This window comes from Rhinolophus hipposideros, assembly GCF_964194185.1.
Source record: "Rhinolophus hipposideros genome assembly, chromosome: 8".
Taxonomy (NCBI): domain Eukaryota; kingdom Metazoa; phylum Chordata; class Mammalia; order Chiroptera; family Rhinolophidae; genus Rhinolophus; species Rhinolophus hipposideros.
In genome coordinates, this window is record NC_138054.1 from 63,297,397 (window position 1) to 63,325,146 (window position 27,750).

General features: G+C 35.9%; 1 protein-coding gene across 4 annotated transcripts in view; it reads right to left on the minus strand.

Moving 5' to 3' along the window:
• Positions 1-27,750, minus strand: part of MAST2 (microtubule associated serine/threonine kinase 2) — a 179,002-nt gene that overhangs the window by 126,245 nt on the left and 25,007 nt on the right. For all 4 annotated transcript variants that reach the window (XM_081055906.1, XM_081055907.1, XM_081055905.1 and 1 more), the window contains exons 2-3: positions 26,555-26,702; positions 23,127-23,269 (exon numbers count right to left, since the gene is read on the minus strand). In XM_081055906.1, coding sequence (XP_080912032.1) covers positions 23,127-23,269; positions 26,555-26,702 — 291 coding nt within the window. The remainder of the gene's footprint in view (positions 1-23,126; positions 23,270-26,554; positions 26,703-27,750) is intronic.

Consider the following 27,750-nt stretch of genomic DNA (forward strand, 5'->3'; position numbering starts at 1 on the left):
GACTACAGTAACAGAAAGACAAAAGTTTTACCAGACAGATTTACCCCGATACATTGACAAAAAATGGGGCAAAAGATTTATGATACTGACTAAAGAGTTAAAGGACTATGGAATCTAAGCTAAAGGGAGGAAAGATTAAAGGACAGGAAGAAATTAGAAGGATCAAACAGAGATGCTGATAAGCCTGAGAACTGGTGTATTTTAAGAATTGAATGAGGGAACTGAAAATCTATCAAGTTGTAGTGAAGAAGTTACCCAGCATTATGATTTTAGTGGGGGAACATTTCAGAGATATGTCAAGGCACAGAGTATGGTCCTAAAGAGGGTGCTTAAGTGTACTGGAAATGATGAGGTCAAATAATTGTGATGTCAAGATAGTGGAATTATCCACAATAGTTACTGAAGATAAAAATAATGGCAGGAGTTGGGAGGAATAAGAAGACTTAATACCTAATGACAGTACCGAATGTAAAAGGGGTGGAATTAGGAGGTTAGTAAGTACAGCAGCCAGGAAGGGAAGGGTTTAAATATATAAACTGATAAGAAAAATTATCCTCACGGTTTATACGATATACATATACGATACATATATGATATCGTATATGTATACGATATCACTGTATAATATAAGGTTTGGTTAAACAAAGTTTGTATTAATTACATTGTTTATATTTTGAGAAAACCTGAAATATAACAGAAACCTAGCCAAAATGATACCGTAGTGACCCCTATTTAGCACTCAGGGGAAGAGATGCACTAATCATGAAATTCCGGTGGATCTCCATTTAGGAAATGTTACTTACTCAAGTTTTACATCGACCTTTTACATGTAGCAGTATCTCCAAACCTCTGAAAGACTGCGCCGGGGCCACGAACCCCGGTTGCCCCATCTTCTCTACTGCTTTTCTGTTTATTAACATTTACTGTTATAGACATTATTACAGATGATCAACGAAAATTAAATAAAAAAAGATTATTTCGGGAATTCTCAGGAAATATGATTTCCCATTCTTGATTCCCGCAGGTTCCAAAATGTCAAAAATTTGGAAACCCTACAGGTAGGTATAGGGAAAATAAACTGCAAAGGGTTTGTAGTGGGAACAAGTTTGCAATGTTCACTCAACAGTGAACAGACTAATACTGATTGAATATGGTAAGAAGGGGCTTGTTGTATAAGATGATTTCAGAGAAGCAGGAAGGGACCAGATCATTATAGTACTTGTAGGCCATAATACCGTGTTTCCCCCAAAATAAGACCTAACCAAAAATAAGCCCTAGCATGACTTTTCAGGATGACATCCCCTGAACATAAGCCCTAATGCATCTTTTGGCGCAAACCTCAATATACAAATGGGTCTTCTTTTCGGGGAAACACGATAAGGAGTTTAGAAGTTTATTGTCTGTGTAATGGGAAACCACTGGGTAATTTTATGCAAGAGAATGACATGAACTAATATATATTTCTTTTAATGCACTACTTTCTTAAGAAAGGGTGTTTTTTAAAAAAATTTTTAATGTGGAGAATGATTTGTAAAAAGGTCAAGGGAATGCATAGAGATCAAATAAGCAGCTAGTGGGACTGTTCAGATTAGAGAAATGGGGACTTGAACTAGGTGGCGGGGAGTAAAGCTTGGTGGGGGGAGAGTGTACAGATTCAGGATTTATTTTATACAGAGAACCAAGTAGACTAGCTCTTGGACTGAACATGAGGAGAAAAAGAGAAGAATCGGGGATGGCATCTTTTACCAAAATTGTGGCATAAGTTCCAAGATGAAGAATACTAGGGAAGGAACACGTCTATTATTTTGGACATATTAAAAGTCCATTCTCCTAACTAATTTGCCTCTACAGAGGTATAAATAGTTTCTTACATAACATACTCACTAGTAGCAACCTTCAAATGGTGGACCTCAAACACCCTTTCTTCTTGAGAGTACTACTTTCTACTCTCCCATGATGTAAAACCACAGTCTGGAGAGCTGACTGACAAAGTCGGTGTTAGGTGCGTCTGACTGAGGAAGGGTGAGCCTTCCTCAAGCTCTGTGTGCCTCCTAAGCACCACAATGAAAACATGAAGAAACTGTCTCTCTAGCAGTATAGCTCTTACCATACATACAAACAGTATAGCCTTTTTTGTTACTAAGTAAAACCCTCTTCCTTTCTGCTTCAAAGATGCAAGCCCATTGATTCCATCTTGCTCAAGCCTGCCCAGTTCCCATAACATGTCGATTAGCAACTTCTGCTTAGTCCTGCACACAGATATGCTAATCATTAAACGAATCTAACCTGTAGTCTAGGAATTACTGAAACAACCTCCCTCCTTGAAACTACCTCCCCAAGAAGAAAAGGAAGATATGTATAAAAATAATGATTGTTTATCAAGATTTATAGGAACTTTATGACTGCGTAATTATAATTTTACACAACATTTAGAACCCATTTATACTTACTCTATTATTTGTAATTTTTATCCAGTAAAATCTGGTTTAGGGGAGAGGAATATCTACTTTTTTACGCTTTTATTCATATAAAAGTCCTGACTCTTCCCTAGATTCATTTGCTAACTTCTGAATGCTGCCTCTAAGGACTGAGAACACTTTCACTAAGACAGGAGAAGGCTGCAACACAGAAGTAAATTAATTAGAAAATTCCAGTAAATAGCAAATGTCAATATTACCACAATCACACAGCCCTGCCCAGCCGATGTCAACCAATGCTCTGAAAACCTCTGCAATAATAGATGGAATAGGGAAAAGTATACTTGATATAGGCACTTATGATGAAACAGAACACTAGAATCAGAAACAAAAGAATCCCAATCCACCACTTGTTAGCAATACCATCCTGAATAATATATTCATACTGTAATCGAGTGAAAGCTTGAACTGCTCACTGCACAACAGCCAGTAAGTCAAGTAACAAGGATTTGGGACAAGAAAACCAACTTTATTTGAAAAGCCAGCAAACTAAGAAGATGGCAGACTAGCGTCCTACAGAACCACCTTGAGAAAATACAGAATTCAGGCTTCTTTTATATCGGGGTAAGGGGGAAACAAGAGGGGTTGAGATCAGGAGGTGATTGATGACCGCAGATATCTGGAAGTCAGCAAGGATCCAAGGGGGATGGTGAAACTTCTTTGCTTTTGGTCAACAAACTTCAGTTGCTGTGGTCCCAGTCAGGAAGTTCCTATAACTCTTTTGATAAACAATCATTACTTTTGTAAATACCTTCCTTACCTCCTTAGGGAGACAGTTTTAAGCAGAGAGGTTGTTTCAGTAATCCCCAGGCTACAGGTTAGATTCCTTTAATAATTAGCATATCTATGTGCAGGACTAAACAAAAGTTGCTAATCGACAGATGGTGTCTGAAAGACTGATTATTTTATTCTATTACAATTGCACAAAATAATACAACAGATAAATATCCAAATACATCTGTAATTATAATAAAAGTTAACAGACGTTTAATAAATACCTCAGTTAAGACAAAGACTGTCAAACTGGATAACAGGACAGATAAATGGATGATCTAGGAAATAAAGATTTTTAAAAATAATACAGTATGGCAAAAATTATAAGAGTTACAATATCTAACAATGTAGAGAACTACATGAAAACAGATACATTCAGATATTTTTGGTGGAAGGTATAAACTTAAAAATAATAATGCCTATTAAAATAAAATGTGCATATGAGTACAACCTTTGGTCTAGCAATCCCATTTAAAGTATCTATCTTAGGGAGAAGCGTCAATATGTAAGGATATGTTAACTAAGATATTTATTACAGCATGTTTGTAATACCCACTAAGAGAGGAAAAGGTGAATAAACCACGGTATAGTGACTTTTAGAATCCCTTAAAGCCTTGAGTTTCCCACATCTCAGTGGTTCCCAAACTTGGCTGCATATTAAAATCAACCTGGGGAGCTTTTAAAAATCCTGATCTCCGGGTCACACTCTATACCAATTAAATTTGAATGTCTGGGATTGGGAGCCACGCATCAGTATTTTTAAAGATTCTCAGATGATTTCAATGTGCAGCAAGGTTTGGGAACCAATACCACATCTCTCAAAAGTCTACTATTCTGAGGTTCCTTCCTGTTTAGAATTATGAGGTTTAACAAATAAAAATGCAGGATGCCCAGTTAAATTTACCTCCTCTAACATTCCATTTTCCTAACTGGTTTTAGATGAGAAAAAGCAGTTGTTAGAGAACACCAAAGGAGAGGTTTCGCTATAACCTCTCTGTCTCAACAACAGTAAGTTCAAGTGAAAGCAAGAGAGAAGTTTCCCATATACAGTGATTGCAAAATAATGAGAAACATCACCAGAGAGATTAACAGCACTCTCTTTGCCTAAAGAGAGATCTGGACTCAGAGCATACTTCTATTGTGAACCATTTATGTGAACTTGTGCAAGTTACTTATGTTCTTTAAGCCTCCATTTCTGCAATTTATACAGTTCTACACTGACTGAGTAATCATGCCTATTTCATAGGTTAGGATTAACTAAATTAATACTTGGCACAGTCCCCAACACAAAGGGTGTATTCAACAAATGCAGTCATTTTTAATCATGCAGTAAATGTGCCTTTCAAAAGTGGCCATGCTATAAGAAATGCAAGTTGATGTGGAAATACAAGTAATGCCTCCAATAAAGTATTACTAAGGAAAAGATACCACTATTCTTTAGCTAATCTCTGTTTACATAAGAAGGCAAGTACCAAGAATAATACCATATATGAATCTAAGAGCTTCTCAAAAATATGCTTTAATCACTAAGAGGATTTTGCATCCGATGTTCAAAGCATGTATTATTCTTTTCTCCATTAAACAAATATTCTAAAATGTCAATGGTTCTGCCATGCTTCTCATTTACATCAACAATTGTGCTGCTGAAAGAAAATAGTTGAGGATCTTTAATAGAATTCAGCTAACAGACTGCCACCATAAGCTGATAATGAGAACTAGTATCTTTCAAAGTGGTACAGCTAGATTACATACCCATCAATTCCATTGATAGGCACAATATAGCAATTTACATTTGCATTCATAATCATGAACTTAAATTGAACAACTACAGAATACACAATAAAATGTCTCATAAAAAGTTTCACTATCAGACAGAAATCATTCTGAAACACAGATCAAAAGTCACTGTACGGAAGACATGGACCACAATTCCTGACAAAATACCCAGATTCATTTCATTTGTAGTAAAATACATTTTAAACACAATGGTTTTTTGACAATGTTGATATCCCTTTAATCTTTCATTGCCATTTACAGCTATATAATTATATCAATGCTGACTTATAATTATATATGTATTCCTTTGAAAGTTTGTCAGTATCTGTCACCTTCCCCATGAGCTCCAAATTCCACAAGGACAAGAAACGTGTTTTTTCAGCCCTGTATATTCCACAATTCCCATATATAAAGTGTGATCAAACACTATGGTGAATGTTTAAATTAAAAAATTTATTACAGTAAAAGACACATTGCCATTAATCCTCTTCAAAATACTCCCCCTCACTCCGAACACACTTATCCCATCGTTCTTGCCACTTTCTGAAGCAGTTCTGTTTCATGAGTGTCTTCAGTTGTGCTGTCATGGCTGCCTTAATGTCCTGAATCAATTCAAAACGTTTACCTTTCGTGGTCATTTTGACTTTGGGGAAGAGCCAGAAATCACATGGTGCCAGATCCAGTGAAGAAGGTGGATGAGGACACACTGCAGTGTTTTTATTTGACAGAAATTGCCATACCAGAAGCCATGTATGACACGGACCCTTTCCATTGTGTTCACAAAATACAGTGAATGCTGAAGCCGAGTGCCATCCAACAGAAAGCCAGGGTTCTTCAATATGGGAAGTGGCGCATCAAACCTCAGTAACAGTGTCTGACAAGTTTCAACTTACTTGGTGCAGTCAGTCGGGTGTGAGCTACAGTTGAGAGAAGGTGTGTTTTTTAAAAGTGTGCCATAAATCATCCTCCATTAAGACAAAGCTCCATGTCACACATCACTTCTAGTATATAGCAATTTGTCAAAAACTTTACGGTGTGTCCTCATCCACCTTATGGATTGGGCACTGTGTGACTTCTGGCTCTTCCCCAAAGTCAAAATGATTCAGGACATTGAGGCAGCCATGGCAGCACAACTAAGGATATTCACAAAAGAGGACTTCCAGAACTGCTTCAGAAAGTGGCAAGAACGATGGGATAAGTGTGTTTGAAGCGAAGGGGAGTATTTTGAGGGGGTTAATAGCAATGTGTCTTTTACTGTCATAAAATTTTTTTATTTAAACATTCGCCGTATTGTTTGACCACACCTCATAACTTAAACCAGGTGAGATTTAGGAAGGGACCCTATAGCCCAGAGATACCTTGAGCCTAATTTAAAGGCAAATGTAAATAACATTATCCTCAAAATTACAATTGTACTGTTATCTCCCTTTTATATCTCTCTACCCAAAGAATGGGTACTAACCTTGATCAATTTACCTCTAACTTTACACCATTCTAGCAAGATTATTTCCCATGTTCCGCAACAGATAAATACATGTGTCTATGTAATAAGCAGCTTAGGCTGAAAATTTGCAAATTCATTTTATCTGGATAATGGAACCAAATGGACTACCACAGGTTCAGTTTAACCCATCAGAGCTTACACTGTTACTAAGATGCTTATTATATATATACATTCGGTATGTTAAACACAGATGAAATATTTGAAGTCGCAATTCTTCCTATAATTCTCTCTCTCATTTAACATAGTAATAAATGATAATTGCTACACACACAGATACATACACACACACACCCCAGAGTATATGCTCCAAAAGATGTCATGTTATGCAGCAAAAAAGAATATTTTTGTAAGTATAGAGATATAAGGTTGATATTTTAGGACATGTTTTTTTAATTACCAAAGTAAACTGTTAAATGTATTCACAAACAGAAAATATCAATCAGGAAATCCTAAGACAAACAAAGGAAAAACAGAAGAGGATTTTATTAAGATTGGGAGAAACACAGAAAAAAACAAACAGCTAGATGAGGTAGCTTAAGAGGTGTGTGTCTTATTCTTTATTATCATCCACAGCTCCCAGCATAATACCTGAACATATTGGGCACATATGTGACATTAACGAATAAAATAATGAAAATAAGTATACTACATGGAGGTGACAGAGCAGGGAAATCAAGCCCGACTCCTTCAATCTGTTTTATGTACCATAAGACACAGGAGGACATGGCAGAAGCAATGTCATCCTGAGGGTAAAAGGCAGATAATGCTAGCGCCTGGGCAAATAGTGGTAAAGGAAAAGATGGCCCAGGTGCTATGAAATGACCTGAAGTTAATTACATGTAAAACAATCTTCAATCCTCACCATTAATGTAAATCTGAGGAGATTACCTTTGGCCATTTCCACAAATCCTTCAAAGACTACCTGTGTCAGGAATCCCCAAGACCACCTCTAGATTCAACGATTCTCTAGGAAGACTCACAGGACTCTACATATACTTGTACTCATTACTAAGATTTATTACAGCGAAAGAATACAAAACAATCAGCAAAGAGAAAAGGTACATGGGGCGAAGTCCAGACGAAACCAGGAACAAGCTTTCAAGAGTTCTCTCCCAGTGGAGTCACATAGGACATTTAATTCCTCCAGCAACAAACTGTGACAACACACATGGAATGCTGTCTACTGGTAAAGTTCATCAGACTCAGTGCTCCAAGCTTTTATTAGAGTTGGTTACAAAGGCACACTCTGTCTACTACCAAAATTCCAGACTCCCAGGAAAGCAGGTATTCATATTGTTTGTACAATCTAGGCACAGTGAGTCACTCTTATCATTTAGGGGAAGTTTTATCAGTGTAGGAAACTGTTTACCATTTAATTTCCCAGAGGCTAGCCAAAGGCCAATTTTGCATGCAGCCCTTCTAAGGATAAGTCTCAGGACTTGTTAACTTTTCTGCACACTCCTCTTTCTTAACATTCTTTTTCTTTTAAGGTCACCAGTCTCCACATGCTTAAACCAGCCTTGTACTCTAGGCATTCTATAGATAAGACACATTGCAAAATTGGGGAACGGTAACTCACTTGGAAGCTGAAAACAAGAAAAAGAAAAGAAAAAGACCTGGGTCATATACCACAAGCAGATGATTTTTTAGAAAAACTGACTTTCACCTAACTTTCACTGACTCAACATCTAATGCATAAAAATAGCAAATATTATGTTAGATGGCTGTTGCAGGGGACAGTAAATGGGGAGAGGGGGGATTTTGCTAGAAACAAACCTTGCTATCAAGAAGCCTGTAATCTAGTGATGGATGGTATCTTCTACCAAGATTCCCAGCAAATATTTACAAATGCTAATAACCCTATGAGGAAAAAAGAAGAGAGATGTAATCATGAAGGGCTTTGAAAGCATTTTTCATAACCCTTACAGTAAAACAGTTCTTCAGAAATTCAGAAATTAAACGTTAAAGGAACAAAAATATCAGAATACTCCAAATCAATTCATTTTACAAATGTTTACAGAGAACTCAATGCATGCTACACATTGTGCTATGCTCTAGAATCCAAGCGTAAATAGAAACAAGTGCTCAAAGACTACTAGCAGATGAGAAAAGAATGTACACAATATCATCACCTAATATTTACTAGAGTTTACTATGTATTGAGCACTGTTCTAAGAACTCTGCCAATACAAATTCATTTAATACTTAAAACAAAGAGAGAATAACTAGATATTTTTATTCCCATTTCACAAAGAAGAAAAAAGAGTTATAGAGAAGTTAAGTAATTTGCCCAAGGTAATGCATGGTGGCAATTGGTTTAAGCACTCTTAATCTTTATTCACACTTTTAGAGTCTACCATAATACATATATTATATATATGTATTAATAAAAGTTGTGTAAGATTTAACTGTGGTACAAATAAAGTCAAACAACTCTGTTCAGGATGGGGGAGTCACAGAATTCTTCACAACAGAGGGAATCATTAAGCTAGATCTTAAAAGACGCACAGAAGTTGACCGGGACAATTTAAGCAAAAGGAACGATATATGCAATTCCACATAAGGTTCTAAGAGAGTCATACAAAGCACTTTGATTTCCCACTTGAAAACATAATTTATTAAATTAAAAGTTTACAGAACAACTATTTGCTACTCTACCTTATTTTTGTAAAAGAACTTTAACTTATATTTTACAAATACAAATTTAAAATTAAGGTATAATAAATGCTATACTTATATGTATTTTAATGAGTCAGAGAACTGCAGAATAATAGAATTTCTGAACTACAAGAGTTGGTTTATGGAATGAAGACAATTCAAAAATAGGTTTATGGGGAAAAAATTAGCAATGCTCTGACCAAAATTGCAATATGATTTAACATAAAGTAATTCATAGTCATAACTATGTATAAATAAGGTCAATGTTTAAAAAACTTGCAGGACATACAGGATATCATCCATTTGCCCCTCAAGATCATCCTCTGTACCCCAAAATGCAGGATCATTATGAATTATGTCAACAGGTTCCCTTGCCGCCTTCTGTCCAGATGGGTTCCGCCAATAGATAGCATCAGAAGGGGTCAGAGAAAGAGGGTAAGGGAGAGAGTAAGGGGGCAATTTATCCTTCCGGGTTGGTACCTGCAGGGTATTAGGCTGGCTGTATCCCACCACAAGTCATGCTAATCATCAGGTCGCCTTCTATACACAGCCCTTTCTGTCTCCCAAATTCCAAGTATCACTTCATCCTCTCACCCTTTACCCAACCCTGGGTAACAGCACCAACTTATTGTTAAGCAGAAGGTACTATGTGTATGTTGTCATTTTACTACACTCTGCCCTCATCACTTTATCAAAATCTCAACATTTGCTCTGTTTCCTGCCAGAACTCTGATATGTGAAATAAAATTAAATATATTTTCATCTTTATTTGCCTACTTTAAAGAACAGAAATTCCTTTCAATTCAGAGAAATTTTGATGTAATTAAAACCAATAAAAATCTCCCTAAGGGCCGGCCGGGTGGCGCAGGCGGTTAGAGCTCCATGCTCCTAACTCCAAAGGCTGCCGGTTCGATTCCCACATGGGCCAGTGGGCTCTCAACAACCAAAAAAAAAAAAAAAAAAGTAACCTTAAAAAAAAAAAAAAAAAAAATCTCCCTAAAAATCTTCAATATCTGAACAGTTGAGAAAATTATCAATAAACCCAGCCAAAAGATGCAATTCAAATAATCCAATCTGCCAAATATTTCCCTCTCCATTTATTTACAAGTCTTGAAATCGACTTCAGAGTGCTTGGTTTTGAATTCCTGCTCTAACATTCACTTATTGTCCTATAGCAAAATATTTAACTTTATTTGGTTCACTGCTGTATTTGAAACACCTAGTACAGCAATGATACACAGTGGGTACTTCATAAATATCTGTGGGATAATGGACAAATGACCAAATTTCTGCAGGCCTGAATTCTTCACCTGTAAAATAGGATAGTTATATCTACCTCACAAGGTTCCTGAGAAAATAAAAGATAATATATGTAAAAGAACCTAGATGCAGGGGCTAGTAAATATTAGTTCTTTATCCCAACTCAAATATCTAATAATTGTACTGTTGACATGACAGAATATATCAATATCAGTACTTGTCAATCTCTCTCCAACACTGTTAAATACACCTATGCATAGCAATTCATGACATTAATGGCCCAATTAAGACTTTCTGTACAAGATTTAAGACTTTCTGTACAAAAACAAAATAGAACAAAACATGTAGTTATAACTTTTAACTGGTGATTTAATAATACCATTTTTTATATATGTGAAACTTTACACATAAAACTTGCATAAACATTGTCATGTATTCTAACCCTAAACAAATTCAACAAGATGTCTGTCGACAGTCCCAGTCAACCAATTTATCTAAAAATTTTTTTTAATTTTAAATGCCTTTTTAAAATATGAAAGCCATTTTTTTAAGGCTGTACACCTTAAATCCCTTACAAATTATCACAGAAGAGATGGTTAAAATGTGTAACAATCTAAGACAAAATTCAGCTCCGATTTTGTTTAGGCAAATTAAGTAGTCTGTTCTTTTGCTTCTCACTTAAGGACGCTCTTGAGAAGAACCAACTAGGCTGCTAATATCCTGTTGAATCTCATGAAATTCTCCCAACTTTTATTTTAAAATCTCTTATGAAACAGTACTCTCATACCTTTGAAAAGACACTAGGTGGCATTAGAAACATGCTCCACTTACAAAAAAGAAACAGTGGAAAGGTCAGCATTGTCAAGTTAACAGGCAGTGAATACACTTAATCTAAACCCCTAAAATTCTTACTAAGCTGAATACTTCACCATCTTATACTTTTTTCCCATTTCACGCATAAATTTTTCATGCTTCCCTTCATTCCTTATCATTCGCTGTACTTTTTTGCATAATGATTTAATCCACAGCTTCCAAATCCCTGTCTATGGCTCTAAAATTGATCTCCTTTACTCTAGATATCTATTTTTAACTCTTAAAAGGATATCTACAAAATGGATATCCACATGCAAAAGAATGAAGTTGGACCCCTCTACTTCACACCATATATAAAACTTAACTAAAAATGGATCAGTGAAGTAAATATAAGAGCTAAAACCATACAACTCATAGTAGAAAGCATAGGCATAAATCTTCATGACCCAGAATCTAGTAATGGATTCTTAGAGATGAGACCAAAAGCCCACGCAACAAAAGAAAAAAACAGATAAATTTGACTTCATCAAATACTTTTATGCATCATATCAAAAAATTAAATCTCCGTGGAATAAATTTAATCAAGGAGATAAAAGACCTGTACTTGGAAAATTATAAGACATTGATGAGAGAAACTGAAGATACAAATAAATGGAAGCATATACTGTGCTCATGGATAGGAAGAATAAATGTTAAAATGTCTATACTACCTAAAGCAATCTATAGATTCAATGCAATTCCTGTCAAAACACCAAAGGCATTTCTCAGAAAACTAGAACAAAAAAATCCTAAAATTTATATGGAACCAAAAAATCCCAAATAGCTACAGAAATCTTGAGAAAAAAGAACAAAGTTGGAGGCATCATGCTACGTGATATCAAACTATACTATAAGATGATAGTAATGAAAATGGCACAATACTGGCATAAAAACAGACACATAGATCAATGGAACAGAATAGAGAACCCAGAAATAAACCCATGTCTGTTTAATCAAGTAATCTATGACAAAGGAGGCAAGAATATACAACGGGGTAAAGACGATCTATTCAATAAACGGTGTTACGAAAACTGGACAGATACAAGCAAAAAAATGAAACTAGACCACCTTCTTACAACATATACAATACACTAAAAATGGATTAAAGACTTAAATGTAATACCTGATACCATAAAACTCCTAGAAGAAAACATAAGCAGTAAAGTCTCTGATATAGCTCTTAGTAATATTTGTTCTGACCTATCTCTTTGGGAAAGGGAAATAAAAGAAAAAATAAGCAAATGAGACTACATCAAACTACAAAGTTTTTCCACAGCAAAGGAAACCATCAACAAAACAAAAAGATAACCTACCAATTGGGGAAGATATTCACCAATGATACATCTGATAAAGGGTTAATATCCAAAATTTGTAAAGAACTCATACAACTTAACACCAAAAAAAAAACCCCAAAACAAACAATCCAATTAAAAAATGGGAAGAAGACCTGAACAGACATTTCTCCAAAGAGGACATACAGCTGGTCAGTAGACATATGAAAAGATGCTCAACATCAGTAACCATCAGAGAAATGCCGATTAAAACCACAATGAGCTATCACCTCACACCTGTCAGAATGGCTATCATCGATAAATTAACAAACGAGTTGGTGAGGATGTGAAGAAAAGGGAACCCTAGTGCACTGTTGGTGGGATTGCAAATTGGTGCAGCCAAAACAGTATGGAGTTTCCTCAAAAAATTAAAAATAGAACTACCTTATCATCCAGCAGTTCCACTTTTGGGTCTTTATCCGAAGAAATTCAAAACACTAATTCAAAAAGATACATGCATTCCTACGTTCACTGCAGTGTTATTTACAATTGCCAAAATATAGAAGTAACCTAAGTGCCCACTAATAGATGACTGGATAAAGACGATCTGGTATATACACACAATGGAATATTACTTGGCCACAAAAAAGAATATCTTGCATTTTGTGACAACATTGATGGACCTAGAGGGTATTATGTTAAGTGAAATATGTCAGACAAAGACAAATACATGATTTCACTTATACGTGGAATCTAAAAAATAAACAGAAACAGACCCATAGACAAAGAGAACTAAGTGATAGTTGCCGGATAGGAGGGTGGTTGGGGGACTGGTTGAAAAAGGTGAAGAGATTAAGAAGTACAAATTGGAAGTTACAAAATAGTCATGGGGATGTAAAGAACAGCATAATGAATATAGTCAATAATATTATAACAACTCTGTGTTTTGCCAGGTAGGTACTAAACATATCAAGAGGATCGCTTAGTAAATTACATAAATGTCTAACTACTATGCTATACACCTGAAACTAATACAAAATAATGTGAATGTCAACTGTAATTGAAACAAATTAAAAAATAAAAAATGGGCTGGCCCGGTGGCTCTGGTGATTGGAGCACCGTGCTCCTAACACCCAGGTTGCCAGTTTGATTCTCACATGGGCCAGTGAGCTGCGCCCTCTACAGTTAAGATTGTGAACAACAGCTCTCCCTGGAGCTGGGCTGCTGTGAGCAGCCGGAGGTTGGCATGAGCTGCCGTGGGCTGCTGTGAGCTGCCGTGGGCTGCTGTGGGCTGCCGTGGGCTACCATGTGCTGCCATGAGCAGCCAGCGTGAATGGCCAGCGAGAACTGCCATGAGCTGCTGTGAGAGGCAGACCGACGACCAGCGACCAACTGCCTCAGCCGGGGGAGCGCAAGGCTCATAATACCAGCATGGCCAGGGAGCCTTGTCCTACACAACTAGACTGAGAAACAATAGCTCAGCTTGAACCAGAGTGGGGGGAGGAGGCGGAAGAAGGGGGGAAAAAAGTGGGGGGAGGAGGCGGAAGAAGGGGAGAAAAAATAATAAATAAATAAAAATAAATAAATAAAAATACTCAAATTTATGCACAAAGAACATTATTTAAAAAGTGAAAAGACACAGAATGGGAGAAAATATTTGCAAATCATATATATATATATATATATATATATATATATATATATATATATATAAAATCCAGAATTTATAAAGAACTCTTAGAACTCAACAACAAAAAGACAAACAACATAATTTAAAAATGGTCAAAAAACTTGAATAGATATTTCTCTAAAGAAGATATATAAATATTCTGAAAAAGCACATAAAAAGATGCTCAGTATCATTAGTCATTAGGGAAATGCAAATCAAAACCACAAGGAGATACCACTTCACATTCACCAGGATTATAATAAAAAGATAATAATTTTTTAAAAGCAGAAAATAACAAGTGTTGATAGTATGTAGAGAAATTGGAACACTCATACATTGCTGTAAGAATGTAAAATTCAGCCAGTGTGGAAAACAGCTTGCAATTCCGTAAAAAGCTGACAGAATTATCATATGACCCCTCAATTCCACCCCTAGGTATAAACCCAAAAGAATTGAAAACAGGTACTCAAAAATGTACATGTGTACACACATGTTCACAGCAGCACTAATCACAGCAGCCAAAAGGTGCAAACAACCTAAATGTCCATCAACAGGTAAATGGATAAACAAATTGTGTTATATACATACAATGAGGTATTATTCAGTCACAAAAAGTAATGAAGTACCAATACATGTTAGAATGTGGGTGACCATCCAAACATTATGCTAAGTGAAAGAAGTCAGACACAAAAGGTCACATATTGTATGATTCCATTTATATGAAATACCCAGAACAGATAAATCCATAGAGACAGAATGCATTTTGGTGGTTGCCAAAGCTTAGTGGAAGGGTGGAGTGGGAGAAGGGCTAAATGGGTAAGGGTTTTTACTCTGAAGTGATGGAAATGTTTTACAACTGGATGGAGGTAGTGGTTGCACAATACTGTGAATGTAGTAAATACCACTGAATTGTTCACTTGAAAATGGTTAATTTATGTTATGTGAATTTCACATCAATAAATTATTTTTCAAAGTATATCTATACCAGATGACCTGTAATCAATATGCTAAGAATCAAACTCACTAATCTCTCCCAATCCTGTTCCTTTCCTTATGCCCAATTTCAATTAAAGGTACCACAGGGCAGCCGGATAGCTCAGCTGGTTAGAGTGTAAGCTCTTAACAAGATTTCCAGTTTTATTCATACATGAGCCAGTGAGCTGTGCCCTCTACAACTAGATTGAAGACAACTAGATTGAAGACAACTAGATTGAAGACTAGTTCAGTTGGTTAGAGCGCAAGCTCTCAAAAACAAGGTTGCTGGTTCAATTCCCACATGGGATGGTGGGCTGTGCATCCCTGCAACGAAAGACTGAAAACGGCGACTGGACTTGGAGCTGAGCTGCGCCCTCCACAACTAGATAGAAGGACAACGACTTGGAGCTGATGGGCCCTGGAGAAACACAGTTCCCCAATATTCCCCAATAAAATTAAAAAAAAAAAAAAAAGGTACCACAATCTATCCCTCAAAGTAGAAAACTGGAAATAATTCTTATCTCTTGATTTTCTTTTATCTAATCCAGCAGTTTTCAATGATTGCTAGAAGTAATTGCTACTATTACTAGTTAAGTACCTAAAGGCATGCAAAAAAAGATGAACACTTAGTTCATACAACAAATTCTGGCACTATTATTTTGTCTCATTTTGTCCTAATAACTCTAAGAGGAAAGCCCTATAATTATCTTGAATATAAGGATGAGAAAACAGGATTAAAGAGGTTCAGTGACTTCCTCAGGGTTATGAGATTACTAAGGACAAGGACATGGAACACAAGTCTACAGCCTGAGTTAGTGTTTATTTCTTTTATGAAGTAGAAGGCATTCACAATTATTCCATTCAAATATAGTTGTTGAATAGGAATGAAGAAAGTAGAAATTAATGGATAAACCCATACGAGTTTGCAAATATTAGTTATCATGACTCTGGATTTCGGTCTCCAAAGTAGGTAGTAATATTCTTTAAAAAAAAAAAAAAAACACCCCAAACCTGTTAATAATTCTCTAACAATGTTGCTTGACACTCACCATTCTACCTCCTTGTAGGCACAGGTCAATTTGTCCCTATCCCCAAAATTTTCCTTTTTAAAGTCAAATATTTTCCTCTTATGACTTATGCTTTTTGTGTTCTATAAAACCTTTGCCTCACCCCAAATCACAAAGAGTTTTCCTCTACATTTCTATGATTTTTAGCTTATATTTGGTCAATTATCCATTTCAAGTTAATTTTTGTATATAGCACGGGGTAAAGGACAAAGTTCATTTCTTTTTTCTTATTTTCCCTGTGTGAATTGTTCCAGCACCATTTTTTGAAAAGACTATATCTTTTCCCCATAAATTACCTTGGCATATTTGTCTATTTCTAGACTTTCTATTTTGTTCGAGTGATCCATGTATCTATCCTTACATCAATAACACATTGCCTTGATTACTATACCCTTATAGAAAATCATAATATCAGGTAGGGTGATTCCTCCAACTTTGGTCTTGTTTTTTCACTATTGTTTTGGTTATTCTAGGCCCTTTGTACTTCAATATGAATCTGAAATCATCTTGTCACTTTCTGGAAAAGACTGCTTGGTTATAATTGGGATTGCATGGCATCTATAGATCAACAGGAAGAATTTACATCTTAATGATATTGAGTCTTCCAATCCATGAACATATTATATCTCTCCATTCATTTAGGTCTTCTTTAATTTCTTTCAGTAATGTTTGTAGATGAAAATGTACTTATCATTTCTTTAATTTATCTTTAATTATTTCATATTTTTAAACTATTGTAAATAGCAATGATTTGGGCCGGCCGGGTGGCTCAGGCGGTTGGAGCTCCGAGCTCCTAACTCCAAAGGCTGCCGGTTCGATTCCCACATGGGCCAGCGGGCTCTCAACCACAAGGTTGCTGGTTCAACTCCCACAAGGGATGGTGGGCTCTGCCCCTGCAACTAAGAATGAACCCGGCACCTTGAGCTCAGCAGCCTCCAGATGGCTCAGTTGGTTGGAGCGGAGGCTCTCAACCACAAGACTGCCAGTTCGATTTCTCGAGTCCCGCAAGGGATGGTGGGCAGAGCCCCCTGCAACTAAGATTGAACATGGCACCTTGAGCTGAGCTGCCACTGAGCACCCAGATGGCTCAGTTGGTTGGAGAGAGTCCTCTCAACCACAAGGTTGCCGGTTCGATTCCTCGAGTCCCGCAAGGGATGGTGGGCTGCACCCCCTGCAACTAGCAACGGCTACTGGACCTGGAGCTGAGCTGCACCCTCCACAACTAAGACTGAAAGGGCAACAACTTGAAGCTGAACAGCACCCACCACAACTAAGATTGAAAGGACAACAACTTGACTTGGAAAAATAGTCCTGGAAGTACACACTGTTCCCCAATAAAGTTCTGTTCCTCTTCCCCAATAAAACAAAATATTTTTAAAAAATAGTAATGATTTTCAAACTTCAATTTCTAATTTTTCATTGTTGGCATAGAGAAATACAATTGCTTTTTACATATATCTTGTATATTGATTTTTGTTGAAAAACACTAGTAAGAAAATGAAAATGTAAGCCACAGAGAGAAAATATTTAGGTAGCATGTATCTGACACTTAACTGTTATCCAGAATAACTCAATAATAACAAGACAAAATCTGTAATGCACAAAAAATTTGAACAGACATTTCATTAGAATATATACGTCGTATGAATGGCAAGTAAGCACATAAAAAGTAATTCAACTTCATTTGCACTGGAGATACAAATTAAAACCAAAATGAAATACTGCTACACACCAACTAGGATGACAAAATCAAAATGATAACACCTAGTACTAACAAAGATGTGGAGCAGCCGCTGGGAGAAATGCAAGAATGTCACTCTGGAAAATAGTTTGGCAGTTTCTTATAAACACACACTTAACATACATCCCAGAAATCTCATTCCTAGGTGTTTACCCAACAGAAATGAAAGCATATGTCACACAATTACTTGCACACACACTATCATCGCAGCTTTCTCCGTAACAGTCAAAAACTAGAAACAATGCAAATGATTACCAACTGGTAAATGGGTAAACAAAGTCTGATATACCCAGGACAGTGGAATACTTTCAGCAATAAAAAGAAAATACTGATAACGCAAAACGACATGGATGAATCTCAAACCATTATGCTAAGTGAAAGAAGTCTGACACAGAAAATTATATACTGCATGATTCCATTTATATGAAATTCTAGAAAAGACAAAAACCAGAGTAACAGAAAGCAGGTCAGTGATTGCCAAGGACTGGGGTCAGGAGGCAGAGAACAGACTGCAGAGGGACACAGGGAAGATTTTGGGGTAATAAATTTCTGTGCCATGATTTTCTATGTCTACATCATGATTGTGATGGTTGCGACACAACAGTATACACCTGTGAAAACTCATCAAATTGTATGAGTAAACTTTATTCTATGTAAATTATACTTCAATAAAACTGATTAACATATAAATATAGAAATCTACAACTCTCCCAGTAGAAAATACAAAGCTACAGCTGCAAAAGGGTAAGACTGAAAGGGGAAGTTGCTGAATTTGGAATCTCCTTACAACACAGAAGTAGGTGAAACAAATAGCTATGAGTGTTTCTCCTTGAAGTCATATGTGAAAATTAAAGAATAATCTTGACAGTTAAGAATGATGAGAAAAGGTTCTAAGTAGTATCTTGGATTTTTAATTGCTTTAAAAGCATACCCCATATATGCCACTTCAAAAAAGCTCTAAAATGTTAGTAAATTTAAAATGCAATAATAATCAAAGTCACAATGAGATACCACTTACCAACGACTAGAATGGCTATAATAAAAATTGAAGAAAAAAACAAAACAAAACAAAAAATAACAAGTATTGAAGAAGACGTAGAAAAATTGGAAACCTCATACCTTGCCAGCGGGAATGCAAAATGATACAGCCACTATGGAAAACGTAAGTTTAATGGTTTCTCAAAAAGTTATACATATTAGAATTACCATGTGACCCAGTAATTGAACTCCTAGGTATATACCCAAAAGAATTGAAACCAGGAACTCAAATTCTTTTACATGAATGCTTATAGCAAGACTATTCACAATAGCCAAAAGGTGGAAAAAACTCAAATGTCCATCAATTGATGAACTGATAAAATGTGGTATATCCTTAAATGGGATTTTATTCAGCCATAAAAAGAAATAAATACTGATACATGCTACAATGTAAATAAACCTCAAAAACATTATGCTAAATGAAAGAAGCCAGACACGAAAGAAAACATATTATATGATTCCATTTTTATGTGAAACATCCAGTATAGGTAATCCAGAGACAGAATGCAGACTGATCGTTGCCGGGACTGAGATGAAGGTAGAATAGGTAGTGCCTGCTTAATGGATAGAGGGTTTTCTTTCAGGGCGCTGAAAATGTCTTGGAACTTGCCTTAAATTCAAAGTTCAATCCAGTTTCGAGCTTTGATTTCAAAGTTTACTTTTCTTTCTGTTAAATCTCATTTTGCTGGTTCTTTTTGAACCATCATTTCTGTTCATGAGGCTCTGACTGAATTTATCACTCGACTTGGGAAATGTGTCATCAGCATTTGTTATAGGCATTCCTTCCGTGCCTTTATACGAGAAGTTGTGTGTGGGGGGACCCCTTCATAAACACATTATCACCTAGGTGTCCTCAAAATGAAAATACGTCCTACACTAAGGCTTTTGGCTATCCATTGTCATTGTCCAGACTCTGGTCAAGGCTAACCTCCTGCAAGTTATCTCCCCAATAATTGTACCCAACACAGTTCTTGTCCCCTTTTAGTTACTTTTAAGTCATAATCAACATTTCATTAAAGGTTATGTTTTATTTAAAAATTTGTTGTTTTGTTATATGTGAACCTTACTGACACAAAAATTCTCTGGAGGCTGGGTCTATGTACTATATATATAGCCAGAATTCCATTAACAATGAGATTACTTTGTAGAACATTTTTCAGAAATGTCATATCCAGACACTCGGGTGGCATCAAGAGTCAAAGCAGGAAAAGATATTCAATACTAACTAGCAAATGTGCCACCAAACATAAAATATCCAACAGCAAATCCTTGAGTAAGGGAATGGAAAGGGAGGAACTAGGCTGAGGTTACTATAGGTCAGTAAAAGCTCAGAAAAGAAAGGCACCGGAGAAAACAAAAGGCAGATCCCTGAGAGGAGAGAGGTAACTGGATTCAGGTCTAAAGTAATTGTTTTACAAGTTCATATGTAAAAAGATAAATAACCCAATTTTTTAAATAGGCAAAGAATCTGAATAGACATTTCTTCAAAAAAAATATACAAATAGCCAATAATCACATGAAAAAATGCTCAATATCATTATTCATTAAGGAAATACAAATCAAAACCACAAGATACCACTTCAGATCTATTAGGATAGCTAAAATCAAAGACAGACAATAGCAAATGTTAGTCAGAATGTGAAGAAATTAAATCCCTTGGACCCTGCTGGTGGAAATGTAAGATGGTACAGTTACTTGGGAAAACAGTCTGGCAGTTCTTCAAATGATTAAACATAGCCTTACCACATGACCCAGCAATTCCACTCCGAGGCATATATCCAAGAAAAATTAAAATATGTCCACATGAAAATTTGTAAACAAATGTTCATAACAGCATTACTCATAATAGTCAATAAACAGAAACAACCCAAATGTCCATCAACTGAGAAACAGAAAAAACATGTTATATCCATAGAAGAGAATATTATTCTGCAATAAAAAGGAATGAAGTCCTGATATAAGCTACAATGTGGATTGACCTTAAAAACATCATGCTAAGTGAAAGAAGCCAGTCACAACAGGCCACATATTATATGATTCAATTTATATGAAATGTACAGAACAGGCAAATCTATGGAGGCAGAAAGTAGATTAGTGGTTACTGGGGTGCAGGGTAGGAGGATACGGAGGTGACAGATAAGCACAAGGATTCTTTCTGAAGTGATAAATGTTCTAAACTTGACTACTGAGATGGCTGCACATATCCGTGAATATACTAAAAATCATTGAATTGTGCAATTTAAATGGGTGAATTGTATGTATCATATGTGAATTATATCTCAACAGGTTGTTTTTGTTTTTCTTTTTAAAGTAATTCAGGAATACTCTACTTCAGTTTGCCTAGCCTAGGACTTGAGCAACTTCAATCCAGGAATTCCCTCTGCCAACACACCACCTTAAAATGAAACATTCACCTTTACCTTGGTGGAGTAGTTCTCAAAAGGATACATGTTAGAATCCAGTATAATGCTTTAAAGAAAATACAAATGCCTGAGATAGCCCCAGACCCATTGGATCAAAATCTCTATGATGGTATGAGGAGCTATTTATTTTTTAAGTTCCAGAGGTTAAAAGGAGGGAGAAGTCGGGCTTTAATAGACATGTTCAGAACAAGTGGAGAAATTTGAATATGGTCCCTGTGGGTTATTTTAATTATTAAAGTTTATTTTTTTATAGTTTTAGGTTTACAGCAAATTTGAGAATGTACAGTAAGTTCCCACGTACTTTGTGTCCCCACACATGTATGAACAACCTCCTTTATTATCAACATCCAGCACCAGAGTCCTACATTTGTTACAATCAGTGAACCGACACTGACACATGATTATCACCCAACGTTCACAGTTTACATTAGGGTTCACTCTTGGTGTTGTATATGCAATATGGTCCCTATGTTAAATGCTATTATTCAACTGAAATTAAACTTCTGGATCTGATCATATGCAATGATTATTTACGAGACTGCCCTTGATCTTAAGAGAAATACTTATGGGTGAGGCGTCATAACTGTGACTTGCTCTTAAATGTTTCAGGGGGGAAAAAACACAATACACACATACAAACACACAAACACACACACACACAGATAAAACAAACATGGCAAAATGTAAAGTTTCAAGGAATTTGCCAGTCTAAGGAAGCTTACACAGTTATTCACTGTACCATTCTTTCCATTTTTTTCTGTAGGCAAGAAATTTTCAAAATGAAAAGTTGGGAAGGTAGGAAATTTCACAAATGATCCTGATTCTCCGTCGCCTAAGAGTCACAAACTTCAGGTCATAAAGAAATATTTTGGGCCCTTAAAGAAAAATTAACTTCCTATCTGTTGTAAGAAGACTTCTTCCCCTATTACCCACTTTCCAGAAAGGACAAATGAACAAAGCTTTCTACTCCATATATGCCAACCCAAAAGACTTATAATCCCAAAGAGTATATGAAATTATATTTTAATGGGAACAAGTTCGTACAAATTACTAGTGTGCCTTGTTCTATGAAGAGAGAGAAGAGTGTGACATTAGCAGAAAGTCAATGGGTGCCTTAAGTAAAGAGGCAGGGCCATCAGGGTACAAAATATAGTCACAGGCAGAAAACAACCTGCCCAGACTACACAGCTTACCCTTTGTTAAGTCCTGTTTATCACACAAAGTCTAGACAAAGAAAAGGCTTGTTCTTTCGTCCAATATATACTGAAATGCCCACTATGTGCAAAACACGTTCCCTATTCTCATGTACTAAATATATATACCACAGAGCTGTACGCAGAGGCAACACGACTTCACAAGATTTAGAATCATTTCTCTAAAAAAGCTCTTTCCTAGGAAATTTATTCATTAAAGTTACAATCACACTGAATCTTTTTCATAATTCTCACTATATAATCAATACCAGTGACAACATAAGAGAGCAATCAGAATATATTCAATTGAATTTCATTCTTTTTCTATACTTTACTTTGAGAAATTAAACTATCCAAATTCTAAAAAGGAAAATAATAGATGTGGCAATGACAAATTACAATCAAGGATTAGTTCCTAGAGCAAGGAAGCATCTTTACTAACACTTACCAAGCCAGCAGTAAGAGAAGGTGCAGACTGTCCAAGGGACTGGTTCCTCATTCGGACAAGGTTTGATGCTTCTCCTGAAGACTGCCAAGTCACCTGTCCCACACTGCTGTGTACACTGCTGGACAAGGGGAGCAGCTGCTTACCTTCAAACACAAGGTTTTGAAAATACTTGTAATTATTTATTAATTAATAGAAAAATACAATTATATCAAGTGGATAAAAAAAGTATATTGATCAAAAATAAAGTGAAGTTCCTCCATATCCATTTTAGAATTTGTAGCCCTTTAAAAATTCCAACTGTCTTGGTGGTGGTGAGAATTCCGAGTGGAATACTGAACTGTCTATTTAAAATTATCTGTAATATCCACCACCATGCCAGCCACTGATCCTGATACCTGACCTGTCTCTTCCATCCTACATAGTTTCTCACCAAGTCAATGTAACATGAGTGGAGCTGACAGATTATCCTAGACAAGTTTGGCCCTTAAGTTTCCAGAAGACAAACCACTGAATCTATATGTATACTGCTCTCACAGGACTTCATGTGTTCAGGGCAGGACTGAACACCTTAATCCTACTGAAAGACTACAAGAAAGTCACTTGTAAAGACTGAGTATTTAGAATTGCACTGACTTTCTAACTGAGGTGCAAGTCCCATTTCAACCACTTCCTACTGCTAGTGATGGAAACAAAACAAAACAAAACAAATGTGATCGTGTTGTTACCTTCCTTAAAAGCTTCTGATGACTACCTACTGTTTTTAAAACAGAGTTAAGCCAAACTTTTAAAATATTAAAAGGATCCTCCATAAATCCAGATGATCTTCCTGGCCTCATCTCCTGCCACTCTCCACACCCATTCACTCACTAAACTTCAGTATTATGCCCTGCACTTTCACCTGGCTATGTCTTCATCACCCAATTCACTTGAAAACCCTGGCAAACTCTTCCTGGAGAAATCCTATTCGTCAAGGAAGTAACCACCGAAATAAAGGTATAAACAAAAAAATGTTTTGGTTTTGGTTTTGCTACAACATACCCTTTTACTGCAAACAAAATGTGATGCACTTATTTGAAGGGCAATTTAGCAAAACTTAAGAAAATTTTAATTTGAATATGTTTGGACCCAGCATTCCACTTGTAGGAATGCAGTAGAAAAAAAAAAGAAAAAAGAAAAAAAAATAGACCAGAATGTTCACCTTATTGACGCTCACCATAATAAATTGGAAATAAATGTTCATTACAAGTTAAATAAATTATAATATCTCCACATAATTAAATACTGAACCCATTAAAAATAATTGAGGCAGCTCAACAGCTACTCAAGAGAAAAACGTTCAACAATTCCTACGGAATGAAAAAAGCAGAAGGGAAGTATGTAGCATATGATCCCATTTTTTATTTTTAAAATAAAAAGTTTGTGTATATTTACATAAATTATTAAATGTATATTTAAATATAATGGAGTATATATAAGTGGTTTGGAGGGAGACAGAAGCATAAGTAAAGATGAAGAAGGACTTTTCACCTGGACATGCTGCATATTTTTGTACTCAAATTTTTTATAACTGGCACATTTTACATTTTTAATCAGAAACATGCAATATTATTTTAAAATCTAGTTATCTTCCAAGTCTGCTCTCAAATACATGCTTTACTGAAAAGCCTTTCCATAAAACCCTCCATGCGCGCGCGCGCACACACACACACACACACACACTAATGGTGTTCTACTAAAACCTTTCATAAGCCCAGAGTAGAACCCACCTCCCTTCTTTTCTTCCTTCTGCAAATGTTGCCAAGTTCTCCAGATGATCTGCCTACCCCTCATCTATATACTCTAAAGGAAAGCTACCTTGTTAACTTACCTATCCTTGTTAACTTACACATACAAAGGCCAGTATATCTCTCTTCAAAATAAGAGTATGCTGCAGCAAGAGGCTTACCCAACTTCGGAAGATACCCATTTAGACATATACTAGTCAGGGCTTGAAGTGTAACAAGGATCGCCAAAAATTTGAAGAAAACAAACAACATAAAAGAGATGGAGCAATATGTACAGATTGAGCAACTAGCCCTTTGTAAACAAATCTCAGGAAAAAAGAAAACTTCTTTAAAATTCTAATTAAGATTCTTACAATGATTCAAGAGGCTATTATATAAAATATTCCCAGTTAAAGATGGTTCCCTGTCCTAGGAAACTCCATTAAAATTAGAAGTAAAATAAATAAACAAAGGCTACAACGAGAAGAGCACGAGAGCCTACGAGGGGAGGCTAGAGCCTATGAGAGGACAAACAAATTATTGCTGGGAAAATCTAAAGAAGATAGGTGAATCATAACCAGGAGAACTGGACAAAGAAAGGCACAAGGTATAATAAACATAGAGGAGGTTGCTGTTAAATGGGGCATCAAGCTGCCCTGCAAAATCTCAGATAAGTTTAGTACTCAAAAATGCAAGATAGCTAAGAGGACATAAAGTTAGACATAAGGCTGAAATCAGATTAACTGAAAATCTATAGACAGAACAGTCAAATACAACCACATTCCCTAGCTACCACCCAGTAGCCAGGCCACTACCTCACAGGATACAAGGGATATGACTGCCCAAAGCAGAACATAGGATTCTGACTGTTAGGTGCTCAAAAGAAAAAGAGTTGATTCAGAAACAAAAGAAAACTTTTTAAAAAAGCTTTTAATCCAAAAATCAAAAATCTATTTACTCATAGAGAATTAGAGATAAACACATCCTAAAAAAAATAGACTGCTATAGAAAAACAAATTTAAAAATGGCTCTTTATGATTAAATATATGTCTGACAAAATAAAAATTTCAATAGAAGATTGAGAAGATAAAGCCAAGGGAATAGCCCTAAAAAGGGACAAAAAGAAAATGAAAACTGTTTACTATTAGGCCAAGGAATATGGTAGGATTATATTTTCTTCTCTACTGATCTAATATTTTAACCAGGTCAAATGGATTCTCTTTTTTCTTACTCTATTGATTGCTTAAAATTATGCCACATTTTAATTGCTTTCTATTTGGACCATGATTTCCTCGTCCTTAAATTTTTTAAGACTTTCCTTTGGAGGAGGTAGAGAAACACAATGGGGACTGGAATGGGTTTTCGAAATGTGGGGAAAAAGAAGCAAAGGATATAAAGTCTACACAAGTAAGCAGAGAGCAAAACTCAGATTGAAAGGGAATAACCAATTATAATGGTCAACCAAGAAATCTTTGCAGGTTCAGAAGGCTAGCATTCAGAGCTGCAATGAGGAAGTAGTAAAGAGGAAGACAACCTTAGCCATAAGTGTTCTATACAAAACTACCACCAGAGAAGAAGCTGTCAAGATGTCAATTCAGTTGGTACACCTTTAAATACTCACAACACAGTCCCATTATTTCTTTAAAAACAAAATTAGATATTTACCTGACAAAGAACTGGCCAGGCTTCCTCTCCGTAACTTACAGTCATCCTGACTAAGTTGTCGTTGAAGTTTAGCTTTTCCAGTGGATGAAGATATGTCAGGATTACTGAGCTTCCTAAAGAGCAGGGGACTAAGTCCAGTTATCACATCCTTTAAAGAAAAAAAAATAAAACGGAAGTCTTTAATGTCTTTTGTGACAGTGTATAAGAACTTTATACCAAACATCTGTACAACACTCATTACAGTTAAAGTACTAACATTTTATAATATATTTCCTGCTCAATAGCTAAAGCTAGAAATGTACTTCTTAGTAAAAGCTGTTTCGGTATGCTATGAAGGATGTGGGACATTGATTATAAAATGACAAACAAAAAATAGGGGAGGAGGCTCTCAATGACACAATAAGACATTTTGACAAGATGTATCATTCATAATGAGTATACATCCAGTTATGTTTATTTACATTTCTCCTTTTATCCACACACTTCCTATATCCAGCAAAGAAAAGCATATTTTAGTTTTCAAAAGCTCATAAATAACAGGCCTTCCCTTGCCTGTTATACAAAGATAGAAATACTTCTAACATTCAATTAATGCTAAAATAAAACTTAGAGCTTTCTTTATACGTCTACAATAGGAGCTAAACACACTCTCAATGAAAAAAGTATAAAAGTCTGAAGAAAAGAGACAATATCACACTGAAAGTGCCTCCCCTTTGCCTTTACTTTAGTCTAGTCCATTCCACCCCTTCCCAACACTTCTTCCTTCTCACTCAGTAAGGAGTGTCCAACGTATCATTAAGATTCAGACATTTGGAAGCAAACCCACCTAATTAACAGCATTAAATGAGAAACTATTTTGAAAAAACAAGGCATATGAGGCATATCTTTTATATTTTATGATGGAAACTACAATAAATAAGTAGTGCATCAAACTGATCCAGACAATGCAAAGACAAATGAGAAGCATAAGGAGAAATAACTGAAATCTATGTTACCAACCACTTGAAAAACAAAACTCAAGTAACTGGTTCCATAGCAATACTAACAACCACAGGAAAAAAATGGAAAAATGTCTACTTCCTTGAGAAAAGATTAAAAAACCTCTATGGTCATATATTGTGATTGGTGGGTTCACAAACACGGAAAAGTACTAATATTGGTTGTTGGTGGCAATCCAGAATATAATTTACAAAGTA